The sequence below is a fragment of a genome, unplaced genomic scaffold (genome assembly GCF_019419815.1).
Source record: "Pyrus x bretschneideri cultivar Hongxiangsu unplaced genomic scaffold, Pyrus_bretschneideri_v1 Contig74, whole genome shotgun sequence".
Taxonomy (NCBI): domain Eukaryota; kingdom Viridiplantae; phylum Streptophyta; class Magnoliopsida; order Rosales; family Rosaceae; genus Pyrus; species Pyrus x bretschneideri.
This window is the reverse complement of record NW_025999814.1, coordinates 293,787-313,311: the sequence shown is the minus strand read 5'-3', so window position 1 is coordinate 313,311 and position 19,525 is coordinate 293,787. Positions and strand designations below refer to the sequence as shown.

The 19,525-nt window shown below is 39.1% G+C and overlaps 3 protein-coding genes across 4 annotated transcripts; 2 read left to right on the top strand and 1 right to left on the bottom strand.

Moving 5' to 3' along the window:
* The first annotated feature begins 833 nt into the window (after window positions 1-833).
* LOC103950373 (DNA replication licensing factor MCM2) lies at window positions 834-6,180 on the top strand. Its single transcript, XM_009361570.2, has 17 exons — window positions 834-1,158; window positions 1,280-1,458; window positions 1,586-1,740; window positions 1,861-2,038; window positions 2,175-2,394; window positions 2,484-2,691; window positions 2,796-2,930; window positions 3,033-3,224; window positions 3,312-3,484; window positions 3,572-3,760; window positions 3,869-3,985; window positions 4,117-4,201; window positions 4,285-4,437; window positions 4,546-4,671; window positions 4,763-4,945; window positions 5,488-5,649; window positions 5,757-6,180. The coding sequence occupies exons 1-17, from the start codon at window positions 941-943 to the stop codon at window positions 5,871-5,873; spliced, it is 2,790 nt and encodes a 929-aa protein (XP_009359845.1). The 5' UTR covers window positions 834-940; the 3' UTR covers window positions 5,874-6,180.
* Window positions 6,181-8,204: 2,024 nt separating this feature from the next.
* On the top strand, window positions 8,205-10,738 carry LOC103950371 (calnexin homolog 1). Of its 2 annotated transcripts, XM_009361568.3 has the most exons (6): window positions 8,205-8,347; window positions 8,434-8,503; window positions 8,716-9,845; window positions 9,950-10,021; window positions 10,129-10,245; window positions 10,356-10,738. In XM_009361568.3, exons 1-6 carry the CDS (start codon window positions 8,234-8,236, stop codon window positions 10,500-10,502), a joined length of 1,650 nt encoding a protein of 549 aa, XP_009359843.2. In that variant the 5' UTR covers window positions 8,205-8,233; the 3' UTR covers window positions 10,503-10,738. The 2 variants fall into 2 exon arrangements, with proteins under 2 accessions (XP_009359843.2, XP_048430681.1); XM_048574724.1 differs by lacking the exon at window positions 9,950-10,021.
* Window positions 10,739-17,544: 6,806 nt separating this feature from the next.
* On the bottom strand, window positions 17,545-18,523 carry LOC103950370. Its single transcript, XM_009361567.3, has one exon. It carries the CDS (start codon window positions 18,473-18,475, stop codon window positions 17,699-17,701), a length of 777 nt encoding a protein of 258 aa, XP_009359842.1. The 5' UTR covers window positions 18,476-18,523; the 3' UTR covers window positions 17,545-17,698.
* Between the last annotated feature and the right edge of the window lie 1,002 nt (window positions 18,524-19,525).

The following is a 19,525-nucleotide window of genomic DNA, read 5'->3' as shown; positions in this document are numbered from 1 at the left end:
CAAAAAATGGATTGTGTTTGTAAAAACTACATTAAACAAATTAGTTGATGAATTTTCTTTTGATAAAGTTGATCTACAGAAAAAAAAAATGAGAAGAAAAGAGTTTGAATGAGATTGTCACACCGTTACTAATCTGCATGTTATTTGAGAATGCTCAGTCTAAAGTGAGGCCTTAAACACCAATTAGAAAGAGGCCCTCACATGCTTTCCCATCATAATATTTATTTAATGGTTTAGTAAAAATACTAATATTTAAAAATAAGCTTTAGCCGCAAGTGGTGAATGGTTCTAATAGATATGCCTTTCTTTTCAACCCACTATGCATTTAAAAATAAGCTTAATCCCTCTATCCTTCCCTTAACAACTTAGAATATGAATATCGTTATGTATAAAGTCATCTCCAATAAAATTCCTATATTTAGTCTCCATGTGCATTGTAATATAAAGCCGACGACGAGTTTATATTTTTTCTCTCTTTTATCTTTGAACTATTTTCATGCTACGAGTATACTATAGCGTTTTGGATCAACCATACAATTGAGATACATATAAGTTCCCTTTGTACAGAGTATAGAGTGTATAGACACGGTGCTCCGATAACAACGACTTGTATCCTGAGTCCTGACGAGTTTTCAGCGGCTTTATAATTTGCGTGGATCCCACTGAATCATATGAGAACTAGGCCCGCCTAGAGTTTGCGTTTGCGAATCCAAAGCCCAAATTTTGAAAGCCCAAGATTAATCATGTGACGTGGCAGCCCACGCGAGCCAAAATAGCGGGAAAGGTTCCCGCCAAAAAGCAGAAGCCTCCTCCCTTGTGAGCCCCAGAGGCAGCGCAATTCCATATTCCGAATTGCAATTTCAGCCGCATAGAGAGAGAGAGAGAGAGAGAGAGAGAATCGCAGAGCGAGGGACGGCGGAAAGAAGTTTAATTTAAGGAAATGGCAGAGAATCATCCGTCGACGCCTGATTCGCCGACGTCAGTCGGGTTCAACACGGATCAGTTGCCTCACACGAGCCGCACCTCCGAGAACTTCTCGTCCTCCTCTTCCGACGACGAGGCCGCCGTCGACCCCGAAATCGTCCGAGATGAACCCGACGACGACCCCCTCCTTGAAGAGGAGGAGGGAGAGGATCTCTTCCACGACAATTTCTTGGAGTCAGTACTTCAATTTCGTCTCTCTGAAATGCATGATGTTTTTTTCAATCGATTTAATTTCTCAAATATAATTTTCGTAATTTGGGTTCTCAAGAAATGATTTGTTTGGATGAAAATATAGTGATTATCGGAGAATGGATGGGCACGACCAGTACGAGTCGGTGGGGCTGGATGACTCCGTTGAGGACGAAAGGGATTTGGATCAGATCATGGCTGACCGCCGTGCCGCGGAAGTCGAGCTTGATACCCGTGACGGCGTCCACACCTCACGCAAGCTCCCCCATCTTCTCCATGACCAAGGTAAGTAAACTTTGTTTCTGTGAATGTCATGTATCCTTGCAACTGGGAATGGAACAATTTCAGAATTATGTTTTTTTGGTGTTGGTTTTGGTGAAATGTTGAGTGTGTGTTGGCATTTTGGTTTCAGATACTGACGATGACAGCTACCGGCCTTCGAAGAGGGCAAGGGCGGATTTCAGGCCTCCGAGAAGCTACGATGATACAGATGGAATGCAGAGTTCACCCGGAAGATCACAGTCGCAGCCCGAACACTCCCGAGAGACTGATGATGACGGCGATGAGGTTTAGTTATGCAAAGCATGCTTTTGACTTTGATGAGATTTTACATGAATTTCTTAACTTGCGTTGTGAACCCCTTCTTATATGTCAAATTCTTATACTGGTTGCGGGTTTCATGTGTAGAATGATGAAGACGAAGAATTTGAAATGTATCGTGTTCAAGGAACACTCAGAGAGTGGGTTACTAGAGACGAAGTGCGAAGATTTATAGGCAAGAAATTCAAAGAGTTTTTACTCACCTATGTGAAAAAGGATCACAATGATATCGAATGTGTGCGCCTCATTAATGAGATGGTGTTAGGTAAAGGCGTAGCTTTCTTTCACAACTGTTATTATCCATTAACTGTTCTACTTTTTATCCCATTCTTTGTGCAAGCAGGAAGCTAATGATGCCTCAGATTTTGAATTTGAATCAATTTTACTGTTGCATTGTGCAGCCAATAAGTGTAGTCTGGAGATTGATTACAAGCAATTCATCCATGTTCATCCCAATATTGCCATTTGGTTGGCTGATGCCCCCCAGTCTGTCCTGGAAGTTATGGAAGATGTTGCCAAGAATGTTGTGTTTACTTTGCACCCCAATTACAAACGTATCCATCAAAAAATCTACGTTCGGATAACTAACTTACCTGTTTATGATCAGATTCGCAACATTAGGTATAATGGAGATTTCATTGTTGTGGTTACATTTTTCCTTGCCTTTTCCATTGCGGTGACACTTTCATTCTGCTCTGAATGATGTGCAGGCAGGTCCATTTGAATACCATGATTCGTATTGGAGGGGTTGTGACCCGACGCTCTGGGGTCTTTCCCCAGTTGCAGCAAGTAAAGTATGATTGCAATAAATGTGGGGCAATCTTGGGGCCATTCTTTCAAAATTCTTATTCAGAAGTGAAAGTTGGTTCTTGCCCTGAATGCCAATCAAAAGGACCATTCAGTGTCAATATTGAGCAGGTGAAGTTTCATACATTCATATCTGCTTTCAGTTTTCTTTTTGAATGTTGTGGAGGCTGCTATGGGATTTTATAATTAGTATCGCACTTCATTTCTTTCTTCAGACAATATACAGGAACTATCAAAAGCTTACACTCCAAGAGAGCCCTGGAATTGTCCCCGCAGGTCGGCTTCCAAGATACAAGGAAGTGATACTATTGAATGATCTAATTGATTGTGCTCGTCCAGGGGAAGAGATTGTAGGATCCTCATCTTTGTCTTGCTCAGTTTTACTTGTTACTTGTTTTAGTGAATAATCACTCATTCATATTCTGTTTTCTTTCCTATTTGATTTATTCCAGGAGGTCACTGGCATTTATTCAAATAATTTTGACTTGTCTTTGAATACAAAGAACGGGTTTCCTGTATTTGCCACTGTGGTTGAAGCAAATTATATCACTAAGAAGCAAGACCTCTTTTCTGCTTACAAACTTACTCAGGAAGATAAAGAAGAGATTGAAAAGTTGTCTAAAGACCCAAGAATAGGAGAAAGGGTATGTTACCAAAACCCTATTCTAAAGTTTATAAACTACATACCTCTTTGTAGTACCATGAAACAACTGTAAGTTTGATGGATGCAGCTTATCAAGTCAATTGCGCCATCAATCTATGGTCATGAGGACATAAAGACTGCAATAGCTCTTGCCATGTTTGGAGGCCAAGAGAAGAATGTTGAGGGAAAACACAGACTAAGAGGGGATATAAATGTTCTTCTCTTAGGTGACCCTGGCACGGCGAAATCACAGTTTCTTAAGTAAGAGCTACTATCATTCATTTAAAAGTGAATCCAATCTTTTTGCAGTGAAGATCTATTTAATTATTCAATTTTCCTTCTCAAAAGGTATGTTGAAAAGACTGGGCAGAGGGCTGTGTATACTACTGGTAAAGGTGCATCTGCTGTGGGGCTCACAGCAGCTGTCCACAAGGATCCTGTTACAAGGGAGTGGACTCTTGAAGGAGGAGCGCTTGTTCTAGCTGACAAAGGAATATGTCTTATTGATGAATTTGACAAAATGAATGATCAGGATAGGTACGGAAATGCTACCTTATATGTCAATCTTCCAATTATGAAAGCTGACTTACCCCCTTCCCCATTTATTTTGAGGATTTGAGCACTAACATTTTCATCTGCAATTAGGGTGAGTATTCATGAAGCAATGGAGCAGCAAAGTATTAGCATATCAAAAGCTGGGATTGTCACTTCTCTCCAAGCACGCTGCTCTGTCATTGCAGCTGCAAACCCTGTTGGAGGAAGGTATGTTAGTGCAGAATTTATTAAAAATACAAACTCGCTTTCATTTATAAACTTAGACACAGTATCTTTTTCCCATTGTAACTATTACTTGCATGTCTGAGAACAATCTGACCTGTACATCTGCATTCCAGATATGATTCCTCTAAAACATTTGCGCAAAATGTTGAGTTAACAGATCCAATCATCTCTCGTTTTGACATCCTCTGTGTTGTTAAGGTCAGGATTCTACAGACTCTAGTCTTCTCCACATTTCTATGTCAGTTCATTTTCACAGGGTGGGAAAAAATGATAATATGCAGGATGTGGTTGACCCAGTCACTGATGAAATGCTTGCAAAGTTTGTCGTTGATAGTCACTTCAAGTCGCAAGCTAAGGGAGCTAATATGGATGATATGCCTATAAGCGAATCCCACGAAGATAGTGAAGCCTCTGCCAACCCAGTAGATCCAGAGGTTTATACTTCATACACTACCCAGTCTACCAACTTGTACTTGCTTGGTTTGTATGCACTTGAGTTTCTTTCTTTTTAATCTCGTTGAGTTTTTGGCCTTCATTTGCAGATAATTCCTCAAGATATGCTGAAGAAATACATAACATATGCCAAGTTAAATGTATTCCCAAGGTTGCACGATGCTGATTTGGAAAAGATCACACGTGTTTATGCTGATATGCGGAGAGAATCTTCAGTTAGTTTCTTTTCTCACATGTTTTTACCTTGAGAGTTTGTGTTTTGGGTTTTACCTTATAGGAGATTTAGTCTTTCACTGTTTTGTTTAGCATGGACAAGGAGTACCTATAGCCGTAAGGCACATTGAATCAATGATCCGAATGTCTGAAGCACATGCAAGAATGCACCTTAGACAGCATGTAATACAAGAAGATGTGGACATGGCAATTCGTGTATTACTCGATTCATTCATCTCAACCCAAAAATTTGGGGTGCAGAAAGCTCTGCAAAAGGTATAAAAAGCTGCACATCTTCCCTTTCCCTTTCCCATTTTTATTCTGGTGTTTTTATAGTCTTCTAAAGCTTCTAATTTTATGAGAGTGGCAAATCTAGTTGCCACATTGAATTGTTAAGGTTTTAGCTATTCTGCTCGGCAATGGAAATTTACGTTAGAGTGAGTATGGTCAATCTTATATATGAGGATTCTTAAGTATCCACCACGGCCAACTTACTCTCCCTATTTTCTTGTATTTCTTACGTGTTAACGCTCACATAAGTTTTCAAATTATTCCCCGTCCAAAACTCAAGTTTCAACATGATAATCATCTCTGGGTCTTTGCTGAATGTTTATGCCCTTAATTTTTAAATACCATGACTTTTTATACGCACTTTCATAATCAATCATTGCCAAGCACAATCTGATCTTGTTCGTACTTTTAACATTATGATCTAATAAGTTTCTTGTGCCTACCTGAAGAATTTGTAGATCACTTGGCAAAATTTTTGAAGTTTTCAGTGTAGTTGATTACTGAAGGATTTGTTTCGTATTTTGCAGAAATTCAGAGAATACATGACTTATAAGAAGGATTACAATAGTGCGGTCCTTCATTTACTCCGTCAGCTCGTGAGGGATGCAATCCGCTTTGAAGAAATTGTTTCTGGCTCTGCCTCAGGGCTCACCCACATTGATGTAAAAGTGGCAGATTTGCAGAGGATGGTAATGCAGACATGAAATCCCCCTATCGGAAATTTAATTTTTTTGCTCTCCTAACCGAAATAGGCACTTGACAATCGAGCTTTTCGGATTTGATTTGTTCTGTGCAGGCGCAGGAGTATGAGATCCTTGATCTGCAACCCTTCTTCACAAGCGCTAGTTTCTCAGGAGCCAACTTTGAGTTGGATGAAGAGCGTGGATTGATACGGCATCACCTTGCAAGATGATGATTGGAAGAAGTATCGGTTTCAAAATTTGCTTGAAACACATCAATCAGTGGTCTTGCATAAGTAGCACGAGCAAAAATGTCGCGGTAGTTTTGACTGCAGGATTATGAACTGCATAGTTAGAAATTAGATAGATTTTGAACTAAATCTTACGATTTGCATTTGGTTTCGATGCTAAGATAACGTTTACTGGTTTCTCTAGCTGCTCGCTCCATAGAATTTGCCCCTCAGATTTTCTTGTTTTTGGTGTTGGGTCTTTTAATTTTTTTTATTCGTCGAAAATAAAAAGGTGCATGATGATTTTTTAGGGTGTTGAGCTTTCTTTGAGTGAAAATTATGAGCAAATGTCCAAAATTGCCCCAAAATACAATTCAATTGCTTTTCTTCTTCATGCAGACGCTATTATTAATGGTGAAGATAGGGAGAGAACAATTGACTGTAGATATATATGTTATATCGGGAATCGAAAACTAAAACATATATACAGTCAATTTTCCATTTTAATATTCTCTCGTAACCTCACCATTAATGATAGTGTACATATAAGAGAATAATAAGTAGACTCGATTTACCCCCTAAACTGTCATTTGGTTTTTGATTTCTCTCCTGAACTTTTTTATTGAAAAATTAAGGACTCAAACTAATTTTTTTAGCCGATTTGCCCCTCACTCTTAAAAATGATTAAAAAACTGAAAATAAATAAAAAAACAAAATTTTCCCTCTATTTTTTCCCGTTAATTCCTATCCTTGATTTTATTTTTGCCTCTCATTCCTATGCATGAGAAATGACATATGGTGTTATTGTCTAAGTTACTCTTTTTCTTGAAGCAGGTACTACCATTTTTATTTTTTCTAACAAATTAATAATTTGACAAATGCTCATGATGTTATTATCTCCAAAGCAGTGCATTAATATAAGAAACATGTTCATAATACTCATAAAAAAATGCTCAAGATAATTACATACTTTTTATAATGTTATAACAATCCCAATACAATTCCACAAAATGATCCTTAAGAAGTTAGAAAACATAACACCATCAACCTTACTCAGTCATCAAAAATGAAAATAGGTTTAGGTACAAGATTCCAACCAAACGAGGAAGGCCATGGAAAGTGTAGTTGATCTCCATGTGTCATGTGTGTTTCGAGCATAATGTTTGTGCTCTTGTTTTGATAACTAAAACCTTATTTTGCTTGTGTTTGGTTAAGTGGAATGCCCCTATTTTGTAATCAAGATTCTATGGATTATATACCTTATGAGCTGTAAAATCTCTTATGTTTTCCAACTGCTCAATAATCATTTTGTAGAATTGTATTGAGATTATTATAACATTATGAAAAATATGTAATTATCTTGAGCATTTTTTATGAGTATTATGAACATGTTTCTTATATTAATACACTGTTTTGAAGACAATAACACTACAGACATTTGTCAAATTATTATTTTGTTAGAGAAAGTAAAAATGGTAGCACATGCTTCAAGAAAAAGACTTAGTTACTTATGAAGACAATAACACCATATGTCATTTCTCATGCATAGGAATGAGAGGGAAAAATAAAATTGAGCATATGAATTAGCGGGAAAAAATAGAGAGAAAGTTTTTATTTTTTTTATTTTCAATTTTTTAATCATTTTTAAGAGTGAAATAACTTAACTACCTCACATGTTGTGCATATGGTCTCACTTAACAGAAATATGAATGAAATATATGAAAAACTAACGGTAGGGGCAAATCGGCTGAAAAAATTAGTTTGAGTCCTTAATTTTTCAATAGGAAAGTTCAGGAGGAAAATCGAAAGCTAAGTGAAAGTTCAGGGGGTAAATTGACAGTTTACTCTAATAAGTGAATACAAGTATGATGAGTAATACAGTCGGAAATTAACATGTGTACGACTAAAATATATCAATTACTTATGGATAGTGCTATTCACACATTCTTCTACTTCTCGTCTTTGTTATTTATTAATCTTCTCCAATTCATTCGATCTGATAGCTATAATTTAAGAAAAATATGTGAAAAATAAAAATAAATGTGTGAATAGCATCACCGTCACTTATCAAAATGATTGATATATTTTAACTGTACAAATATTATGATCGCAATCATTGGTATTTTAGATTACATGGACATAAAAGATCAATAACGTATTTTCACAACTCAAGTATTGTCCAACAGAATCTTACATATCGCACCTATCCAGTATCTTCTACTTGATTAAATTTCTTCTCTTCAACTGGATAAAGAATCAACATACAAAAAAATTCTACTCAGCAAAGGAAAGCTTTCAAATCAACTGTTCCAGTGTGTAGCCAAAATCCAAGGCGCGCTTAGGGTTGAGGCGCGACGGTCCTCATGGCAGGAACACGGTGGCGTAATTTCACTGACCTCCATCTTCTTCTGCTGGTACTGCTGATTGGCTGCTCCGCTTCTCAGATCCGCGCTTCTTCCGAACATGAAGTCGATTCGGTAAACCATTCGCTTCTTTTGAAAACTGTTCTATTCTTTATTAGTCTATTTTTCATGAATTTTTACAAAGAATTTATGATTTACAGATCTTTTACGAGCCATTTTCTGAGTCGTTTGAAGGCCGATGGATTGTTTCTTCCAAGGACGAGTACCAAGGTCCGCACTTTCTCCTTCAATTTTTGTTTAATTTTTAATATTTTGCATAATTACAGCAATTAGAAATAAATCATTGTTTTTTCTGTTATCTAATTTTTCCAGATTTGTTCTTGTTCATACTGTAATTCTAGTGATTTATTACTCTCCAAGTGTAGCGAAATTTATTTTTGCAGTGGATTTTGAATGCTAATTTTCGTATTTTTCAAATTTAGGGGTATGGAAATTGTCCAAAAGTGAGGGACATGATGATTACGGGCTGTTGGTAAGTGAGAAGGCGAGGAAGTATGCTGTGGTGAAAGAGCTCGACAAGGCTGTGAGCCTCAAGGATGGAACCGTTGTCCTGCAGTTTGAGGTCCGGCTCCAGAACGGGCTCGAATGTGGCGGTGCTTACTTGAAATACCTCCGCCCCCAGCAGGCGGGTTGGAAAGCGGAGGAATTTGACAATGAATCGCCTTATTCCATTATGTTTGGACCGGACAAATGTGGTTCCACAAACAAGGTTCATTTCATCTTCAAGCACAAGAACCCCAAGAGTGGAGAGTATGTTGAGCACCATCTCAAGGACCCTCCATCCGTGCCCTCCGACAAGCTGTCTCATGTTTATACTGCAATATTGAAACCTGATAACCAAGTTAGGATTTTAATTGATGGGGAAGAGAAGAAGAAGGCAAATCTTCTTTCAGCTAAAGATTTCGAGCCTGCGTTGATTCCAGCCAAGACAATTCCTGACCCTGAGGATAAGAAGCCAGAGGATTGGGATGAGCGGGTGAAGATTCCAGACCCCAATGCCGTTAAGCCTGATGATTGGGATGAGGATGCACCAATGGAAATTGAAGACGAGGATGCTGTGAAACCTGAAGGGTGGTTGGATGATGAACCTGATGAGATTGATGACCCTGAGGCGACAAGACCAGAAGATTGGGACGACGAAGAGGATGGTGTATGGGAACCGCCGAAGGCTGATAACCCCAAGTGTTCACTGGCACCAGGTTGTGGAGAATGGAAGAAGCCAATGAAACATAATCCTGCTTATAAAGGAAAATGGAGGCCTCCTATGATTGACAACCCCAGTTACAAGGGCATATGGAAGCCTCGAGAAATTCCAAATCCTGATTACTTCGAGACCGAGAAACCCGACTTTGAGCCCATTGCTGCTATTGGCATTGAGATCTGGACAATGCAGGATGGAATATTGTTTGACAATATTCTCATAGCTGATAATGAGAAGGTTGCTGAATCTGTTAGGCTAACAACATGGAAGCCGAAGTTTGAGACTGAGAAAGAGAAACAGAAGGCTGGGGAAGAAGCTGCAGGTCTTTCGGATGGACTCTCAAGCTACCAGGTAATCTTTTTTTCTTTTTTTTTCCTTTTATATTTGAGTTTCCTTCATTTCTATTGATTTTGGTACTTCGTAAGCTAATCAGTTTTAAATACTAATACGTGTAGAAAAAAGTATTCGACCTTCTCTACAAAATAGCAGATGTTTCTTTTTTGGATGCATACAAACCCAAGATCATTGTAAGTCCTTGGCCTGCCATTGCAGCATCTTAACAAACTTTCTCAAAACTCTGCTTAATTGAACTTGTAGAAGGCGATAATTATTGGTTTTTGTGATACTCATGCAGGATCTGATTGAGAAGGGAGAAAAACAGCCCAATATGACAATTGGTGTTATTGTTTCCGTCGTGGTTGTTCTCTTGTCAGTGTTCTTTAAACTCTTCTTTGGTGGCAAGAAACCGGTGGTATGCTATTGCATCTTGCATATATTCACTTTTCTGTAGTGGTTACGACTTTTGATATCTTCTTAATTACACTAGGGCACTTGTAAATTCTTTTGTCCCACACTTTCCAGGTAACTGTTCCTGAACCAAACAGGGCTGCGGCTGCAGAGACTCCCCGCGATGAAGGAAGCAGTGGAGAGAAGGAAGATGAGAATGAGAAAGAAGAAGAAGCTGCTCCTCCTCCCCGCAGGCGGCCTACCACCAGAAGGGAAACATGAGCATATATGTGATATCAGTATGTGGTTATATTAGCAAAATTTTGAGATAGAACCTATATGGCTAGATTTCTTGCTAGCATGTTTCCGAAGCTTCCTTTTATACTTCTTATCAGTACACTTCTTTAAGTACGAATTAGCGCTACTCTTGTATTGGTCGTTATATTTGTTTGCCTAACGTTTTCTGTTGGAGATGGATGCTGTTCACTCTAAATTAAGAATGTTCTCCTATTTATCCACCTGCTCTTCATCTTAGGCTATGAATTGCGTTGTGTTTAATGTCTCGTTTCTGCTGTAGATTGTCACTATAAATGCGTTATTTGCGACCATTTTAGCCTTCGTAGATCAAGAACCCAGATGATATAACAGCAACATATACAATTTATTCACCAAAAATCATCGCATTACAATAACCATTCTTCAAACGAGGGAAACAATTTGGGTCCTTGAGTACGAGACATAACTTTTGCAGAATCGAGGCACCTACAACGCACCCGGATTGTGTACTGATGAGGCCAAAAGAAATGGCCAGCATCCACGCTCTTCATCCACATCACGGAAACTAAAATCCGATTCAGGTCTCAGTCCTTTGCCTTCCATTTTCTGCATCGAACACTACAACTCCAAGCCTATTCCCTGTGATCTTCGGTGCGCTACGTCCCCCTTCCCGAACGCATGAATTTTGTTTTCGAGTTCTGTCCAAGTATAAGGTTTATTTGGTCTCAAATCCATGTCTGTAATCATTCCTCTAACTTCATCGACCATCTCCTGTTTTACATTTTCTGCGTACCTGTTGGAGAGCAACACATATTGTTGGCATGAAGAGTTTCCAAATCATAGAGCTCTAAATAACCCGTCTGCCCAGATTCAGTTGCAGGTGAATCCTACAGCCATCGAGCGGTGCTCTGAGTACCTCGGCATGTCCTTCAATCTTTTTTCGGCTATAAAGCTCCTTGCATCATCAAATTGCCCAGAACGAGATAGAAGAGCTGCCAGCATCGTCAAATTGCCCACAACGAGATAGAAGAGCTGCCAGCCAAGCACGGTGCAACTGTAGGTGTTTTGATGCAGATGAAGTTAAACTCCCCTTCCTCAACAATGTGTGCAGCAACGCAAGCATGAAGGACAGCGGCATATGTGATTTCATCGATCTGTATGCTCGAGTCCTTCATGTGGCAGAACAAATCTACTCGGACCTTTGCTTGTCCGTGTAAGCTGTACCCCGATATCATCACTGTCCACGAAACAAGATCTTTGTACTTCAACTCGGCCAAACTTTTACAGCTGATTGGATAAATCCCGACTTGACATACATGTCCCTAAGTGCATTCAGAATGGTGAGATTCATTCGGATACCATTTCGCAGCAAGAATCCATGAATCTCTTTGCCATGTTTACCTGCAGACGTTCTTGCGCATGCCGGGAGAACACTAGAGACTCAGAGCGGGTTGGGTTTCCCCCCGTCTCCAATCATCTGCCTAAACAGTTTAAGACCCTCATGGAAGCCTCCCCGCTTCACATTGGCATGAATCATTTCTGTCCAGGAAATGACATCTTTCGAAAACTGCTCGAGCGTCTTCGACACAGCCGCAGTCCATGTACATTCTCAAGAGTGTTTTGCTCACCACACCTCATACTCCAATCCACCTTCCTTGCCAACCCTGTGGACTTTTGTTCCATCAATCAACGATCTCAACATGCCACAGGCACCAGCCGCCGTCGCAACTGCCACAGAACCTATCTGAGCTCCAGACTCCATCATTCTCCCAAACACATGAACCGCCTTGCCGGGCTTAATTACCTTCCCCAATGTACAACCTTGCCAGCATAGTCCAAGAAAGAGAGTCCTTAACAGGGGATGTTAAGGGTATTTATCAAACAGCCCTTTTGCGGCGTCCGCGCCGTCGAGATGACCATACCAATGAGAGTGGCAACCACGTACCGGTTAGCTGAGCAGACGAGCTTATGAGTGTGGCCATGGACAATGGCGAAGCCAGGATTTGCGGAGGGAAGGGGCGAAATTCAAAAGAGTGCAAGGTTCAATCGAAGCGGTTGCTTTCACATTGGAGAGTGCAAAGTTTTGAGTCAATATTCATAGCAAAAAATAATTTCTCCACCAAAGCGGATGTAAGCAATAATATCAAAACCAATGTAAGAAGCTTAAATTGGCTAGGATTAGATCCTAAAAAATGTTAGCCGCTAGTCAAACAGCGGACTGGAACCTAGCAATTAGGTGCCTAGGCGAGATCTAGGCAGGAGCCTAGATGGATTTAAATTATCGTAAAATAAGCATTAAACAATATTTATAAATAATGTGAGAGTTTAAGATAAATACGATGAAAGTCTTAAAACGGAAAATAAAAATACATACAAGAATTAAAAAAAGAAAAAAAAAGAAATGGGTTAATAAACCACAAAAAAAAGGTGGGGGTTAGAAGAGTCAAAAAAAGGAAAATACTTGGGTCCTCACCGGTGAGGACCCAATATACTGACATTACCATTTAACCCAATCAAATCAAAGCAATTTGTCATTTCAAACTCTCTCTATGCCTATAACCAAGCAACCAACTTTAACCTTACACCTATAACCAAATAGTTCATCTCTCCTCTGTCCCATGCCATGGATCTCATCCTCGTCCAGGTCAAATTTAACCCGAATTTCTCCATCAATCTCTCTCTTTCAAAGAACCCAACCTTGCCCACTCATACCCAACTCTTTCCTCTACCATAGCAGCACTTATACAACTGCTTAATTACTAGTAGCGGAGTAACCGCTTTCTCTCCTTTCTGCCCATGGTTGTATCGGGAGTAGCCGCTTTCTCTCCTTTCATCCCTCCAACCTCTCTCCTCCGTCTTCGTCATTCCTCTGCAAATCTAACCAAACTATAGCCCTTCCTTTGCAAATTCGACCATGACAATGCACCGGCCAAAACCAATTTTTACAGGTGCCATGAATTCCGACCAGAGTGGAGGGGTGGAACCAGCACTCCTAGGCATGTTTTCCTGCGAGGGGAGGGGCGACCGCCACTCCTCGCCTTCACATAGCTTCGTCATTGCCTATAACCAAACAATTCCTCTTTCATCCGTCCCATGTCGCGGATCTCATCCCCGTCCAAGTCAAATTTAACCCGAATTTCTCCATCAATATCTCTCCTTCAACGAACGTAACCCTACCCACTCATACCCAACTCTCTTCTCTACCATGGCATCACCTATACAACTGCTTAATTACTGGTAGCAGAGTAGTCGCTTTCTCTCATTTCTGCCCATGGTTGTATCGGGAGTAGCCGTTTTGTCTCCTTTTTGCCCATGGTAATGGAGTAGCCGCTTTCTCTCCTTTCATCCCTCCAACCTCTCTCCTCCATCTTCGTCATTCCTCTGCAAATCCAACCAAATTATCGCCCTTCCTCTGCAAATTCGACCAAGATAGTGCACCGGTCAAAACCAATTTTTATAGGTGCCATGAATTTTGACGAGAGTGAAGGGGCTGAACCAGCTCTCCTAGGCCTGTTTTCCGGCAAGGGGAGGGGAGGCCGCCACTCCTCGCCCTCACGTAGCTTCGCCACTAGCCATGGAGTTGCTTGCCAAGAGAGAGACCAGCCGATAGGCGGACAAGAAGAGAGGGAGGGTATGTCTGTCTGGGCGAATGCTGCGGAGTAGCATTTGGCGGCAAGTGGCGAGGGCCTGGTGGAAGTCGCCATTGGCGATATGGGTGACGGCCACCTTCGTGGTGGGCTTAACATTTCGGGAGTGCTTGTAGTGGACGGTGTTGATTGAGTTCTCGGTGACCATCAGACACTGGATTTGGGCAGATGGAAGGGCTTCCATTTCAGTTTAGTCGGACCCAATTCAGCATTAACCGTACATATTAGAGCGCTATTATTGATGATTTTTTTTTTTTCTAGAGAAGATTTGCAGTTTGGCAGTTGAGGTTAAAGTTTGGTCGAAGAACAACGATATGTCGTGTTTTTTATTAGGATTCTCTCAATAGAGAAACGACACCTTTGCAGAAGCACTCACATGATGGTAATGGTGTCATTCATTTCATTCAATTCAAAGGCAAAAGCACTCACATTTCAAACTGTGATTTGCAGGATGTAGAATGCCTTCTTGATAGGTATGTCATGTTAAACTAGCAAACTGTTGAACCGAACCTAACCGAACTAATTGATAGCAAATTAGTTTGGCATAAATTGGTTTGGTTTTCGATTTTCTCACTTAAAATCCAAGCCTGAGCATTTTTATAAAAAATATACTTCCACTCCTCTCTTTTTTCACTCCGTTTCTAACTGAAATCTCGATTAGTATTATATAGTTTGTTTCTCAAATTTAAGAATAAAGCGAACTGAATCAAATCATGCGCACCCAATCCAAGTATTGACCAAAATAAAATTAGAAAAAAAAAAAAAAGATTAAACGCGTAAATAATGTTCCCAACTCTTTCTATTTCATGTCTCCAGAAATACAATCTTCAAGCACTCGACTTCGGAAACCAATACACCACAATGTTTTAACCATTGTAATTTGCACATGAAATATTAGAAGGTCAAAGTGTTTCGAAGGAATCGGCCATTATTGTATCAGTCTTGGATTTTTTTTTTTTTTAAACAAACGTTATTAACTACACCAATGAGTAAGCTTAATATCATAATGAGCTAGCAATAATGTGATTTAAATTTGCTTTTGGCGAGAATCAAATCTAAGATCTCTAACTTACAAGTAAAGAGGAATACCATGTTTCAAAGGAATCGGCCATTATTGTATCAATCTTGGATTTTTTTTTTTTTTTAACAAACGATATTAACTACACTAATAAGTGAGCTTAACCTCACAATGAACTAGCAATAATGTGGTTTAAATTTGCTTTTGGCGAGAATCGAATCTAAGATCTCTTAAAGATGAATATCACTAGACAGTAATACTAGGGAATTGAATCTAAAATCTTTTACTTACAAGTAAAGATGAATACCACTAGACACTAATATTAGGGGTAGTCTTGAAATTAAGTTGGCATAAAATTATAGCCACAAGAATCCCCACAAATTAGAAAGCAATTCACCTCCCCACTCCCCACTCGACCAGGCCTAACTTTGACCATACTTCATGTTCCGTTTGTGAAGGATAGCAATTGGATGGTGGGTACTGGCATTGACTGAGCTGGTAGCTGCTGTGTTTTTTTAGTGGACTATTGATTAGGAGAAGTTTCGGTTGAACTGTTTGATTAGTTAGTATTTATATTATATTTGGGCTAAACTAAAAATATTGATAATTTCTTCTGTTTATGCGACGTGCACCTACAAATTTAGGTGAACTACTCATGTCTATTAACACGAGAGAAATTTCGCTAAAACTATCTGTTTAGAACAATTCTTACATAAGTGAAAAAACGAAAATTGCTAAGAAATCATGTATTATAGGAGGTGCCCTAAAAATTTCGATAGGGCAACAATATTAGGTCTTGGTCTCGAGTGAGACCACAAATTCGAAGAATTTCATGCCTTTGTAGTTTGTACGATGTGCCCACAAATTTAGGATGAGCGCGATAAGAACTTTTGGTAGAAGTGTCTTTTAGGGAATTTTAACGCTGGGTGAGATTTGACAAGCTGTTTTCATGGAATTTTTACCTAGGAGACGATTTTAATGCATATTTTTTAGCTTCTCACGTCTTTTTATTTTTTGTTATTGCATTGAATAAGTTAAATAGAAACAATTATAAAATTAAAGTTCAAAAGAAAAATCTATCAATTATAAAAGTTTTAGGAGGATAATTAGTTAAAATTAAAATTCATGAAAAAATTAGCTGATTATAAAAGTTCAGAAGAGTAATCAATTAAAATTCAAGTTCATAAAAAAAAAATTGAGAACTCATTACAAATTCGGAAGGAAAATTGACAAACAGGTTTGAATTAAAGAAGAGCATTGCGATCCGAGTAAGATTAGAAGTGCCTTAAAGACAGAAACCAAAGATGGACCGGATAAACCGAGTCACGGTGGAATCCCGGTCCGTCTGAGTCCCTATCTTAAATGTCGCTGACCTATGTTGACTGCTAATTTGTCCATTTCCCAATCATGTCAAAATCTCAAACAAGAGCACTGGTGACCTAGGGCAGCTAGTCCAAATCCGCCAAACCCAGCCACGCGGCCACGCCCCATCACCATTCTACTAGAAATTATTTTGATTTTTTTATATTAGAATTAAGGTAAATAGTACTTAATGAATGCTGATCTTATGATATACGATGAGCAAATATGATATGTGAATTCTTAGAATCTACACAACAGATCCCATCCCAAAAGCCACTCCTGCTTGGGTTTATTTTGTACATGTAAAATTGGATTCACATCAAACGACTAATGTAATACGAGAAAAACTTGAATATAATCGGAAATATGAAATATGTGCCATAAGAATACGGAGATATACTCTATGACAGGCAAGCATTTCAAGATTGAAGTAAATTTTGCACACTTCTTTTATTTTTTGTTGCACACGCTTGTTTATTTTTTGTCTTTATACTGAATCACTATTCAAAAAAGAACCAAAGAGAAATAGATGGACATGCACGCAAAATTGAAATAAATTTTGCACACTTCTTTTTGGGTTTTCGTTGCACATGCTTGTTTATTTTTTATCTTTAAAATGAATCATTATTAAAAAAAGAACCAAAGAGAAATAGATTGATATGTGCAAAATTGAAGTAAATTATGCATGGTTCTTTTTATTTGTTTCGTTGCACACGCTTGTTTATTTTTTATCTTTAAAATGAATCATTATTCAAATAAGAACCAAAGAGAAATAGATTGATATGTGCAAAATTGAAGTAAATTATGCATGGTTCTTTTTATTTTTTTCGTTGCACACGCTTGTTTATTTTTTATCTTTAAAATGAATCATTATTCAAATAAGAACCAAAGAGAAATAGATTGACACGTGCGAAAATAGTTTCCAAGAACTAATGAACCAATGACAACTTTGAGAAATTGAAGAAGAAGAATTTAATAGTAGTACGATTAGCAAAAAGATGACGATCATTAAGCAAAAAAGTGCAATTAGAAAGTAATTGTATTAAAAAAAGAGCACGAAAACATGTTCATGTATTTACATAATGAGTATATTCACTTCAATCTAATGAAAATCAAAAGAGGGTCCTCCTAATTAACATCTAAATCCTAACTAATCATTGAAAAGGCACTAATCATCATTTTCTCGACGATTTGATCTTGATCTTGGCTTTGGAAGAACCATTAGTAGAACTACTCTTTTGCTTCTGGGAAGCCTTCGATGAATTTGGTTGAGATTTCTTCTTGGAAGATCTCCTCAGCCCAAAAGAAGAAAGCTTTCTGCTCTTCTCCCGAGCCTCTCTGATGGGCTCGAGCCTCGGCTTCCACTGCCGTGCCCCAACAAGCTGTGTGTAGTCTTTCTGCAGCTGAGCCGTCGTACAAACTCCGCTCTTGGCCTCCACCGCCGCCGCGTCCTCCTCGAGCTTCTTTTCCTCCAGCAATTGCGATATAAACTCGTCCGAAACGCGAATTCTCAAACACCCAGACGGCGTTTTCTGTATATCGAACGGCTCGCAGCTCGCCGCTTTTCTAACAAACGCGTTTCTCGACGAGTCTTTGCTGCTGAAGGAGGCAATGGTGACGAACGAAAGCACAGATTGGAAAAACTGCTGGGGGAGGAGAAAGTACTTGTGACCGAGCTGGAGCTGGTCGTCCTCCGACAGTGCCGGGATCTTCTGCCCGATGTAGAACGAATCGGACCGGCACACTTGGTGTTTCGGAAACTCCATCATGACTTCCGAAACGTGGATTGGCCGGTGGTAGATCAACACAAGCCCGTCCGATTTGACAAGCTTGATCGTGCAGATCGGGCGGGCTTGGTCGTTGGGACGGAGCTGCGCGCGAGAGATGCGGTGGCTGCCCATTAACTGGAAGCACCACGGCATCATTTGAAGAGTGAAGAATCGCAACGTCATTTGTCAATGTGTGAGATCGGAGAGATGTAATTTGTTGGGGACTTTCAGCATATATGTTGTGCGCAGAACGATGGATGATGATAAGGTGTTCGATTAAATTACCGAGAGAGCGAAAAGGGTCGTGGCTTTTGGGTATGGCGTGTGGGGTTTGAGAAAAATGATTCCAAGCTACCACGATATGAGGTGCAGAGGTGGGTTTCTTGGGGTTATATATAATTGTTGATCGATGTACGACTATGCGGGTTTGAATGGAATGTGCACCATGTTATTATAAAAAAAATTATGGAGGAGAATTCTCTTCCTCCTTTTTTTTTAATTTTTAATTTTTAAATTTTTGAATTTCCTTCTATTTGAACGTTACGTCATATCAACAATTTATATTTATTTTATTTTATAAAGACAATAAAACAAAAAACAAAATGTAAAAAGGAAAAGGAGGGAAGGAAATAAGAATAAAAGGACACATGATCCTACTCCGAAAGATTCGGTACTCTTCAATCTTAACTTTCGTACTTTTGAGCAAAGATATATCAATTAAAAAACTCGTAGTACCGGTCCAAAGCACCCAAAGAAAATCTTGTTTTTATACAATAGTAGAATGCATTTTAATCTGAATGAGGATTCTCGTCGGATCCTCTTTGTGAGGATCCCAATGATTGTCAAATCACATACATTCATTGTATATCGTATGGTCATAAATTATTGTATTTAAAATTGAATATAAACAGTACCCGATGAAAACTGGTCGCACGATGTATGATAAATGAATGTAATTGGAGGATCATCGGGATCCTCACAAAGAGGATCCGGCGAGGATTCTCACAAAGAGGATCCGGCGAGGATCCTCACTCTTTTAATCTAATCTAGACTACTAAAAAGAGATTTTTTTTTATTTTTTTTAATGCATCAATATTTTTACATTAAGGAGAGGGGGAGTTAGAATAAGTCACACAATAGGCAACCTAATTTGGTATCGAATTTTCATCTACGAGATTCGAACCTAAGGTCTCTCACTTCCAAATGAAGAGAAATATCACCAGATCATAGTAT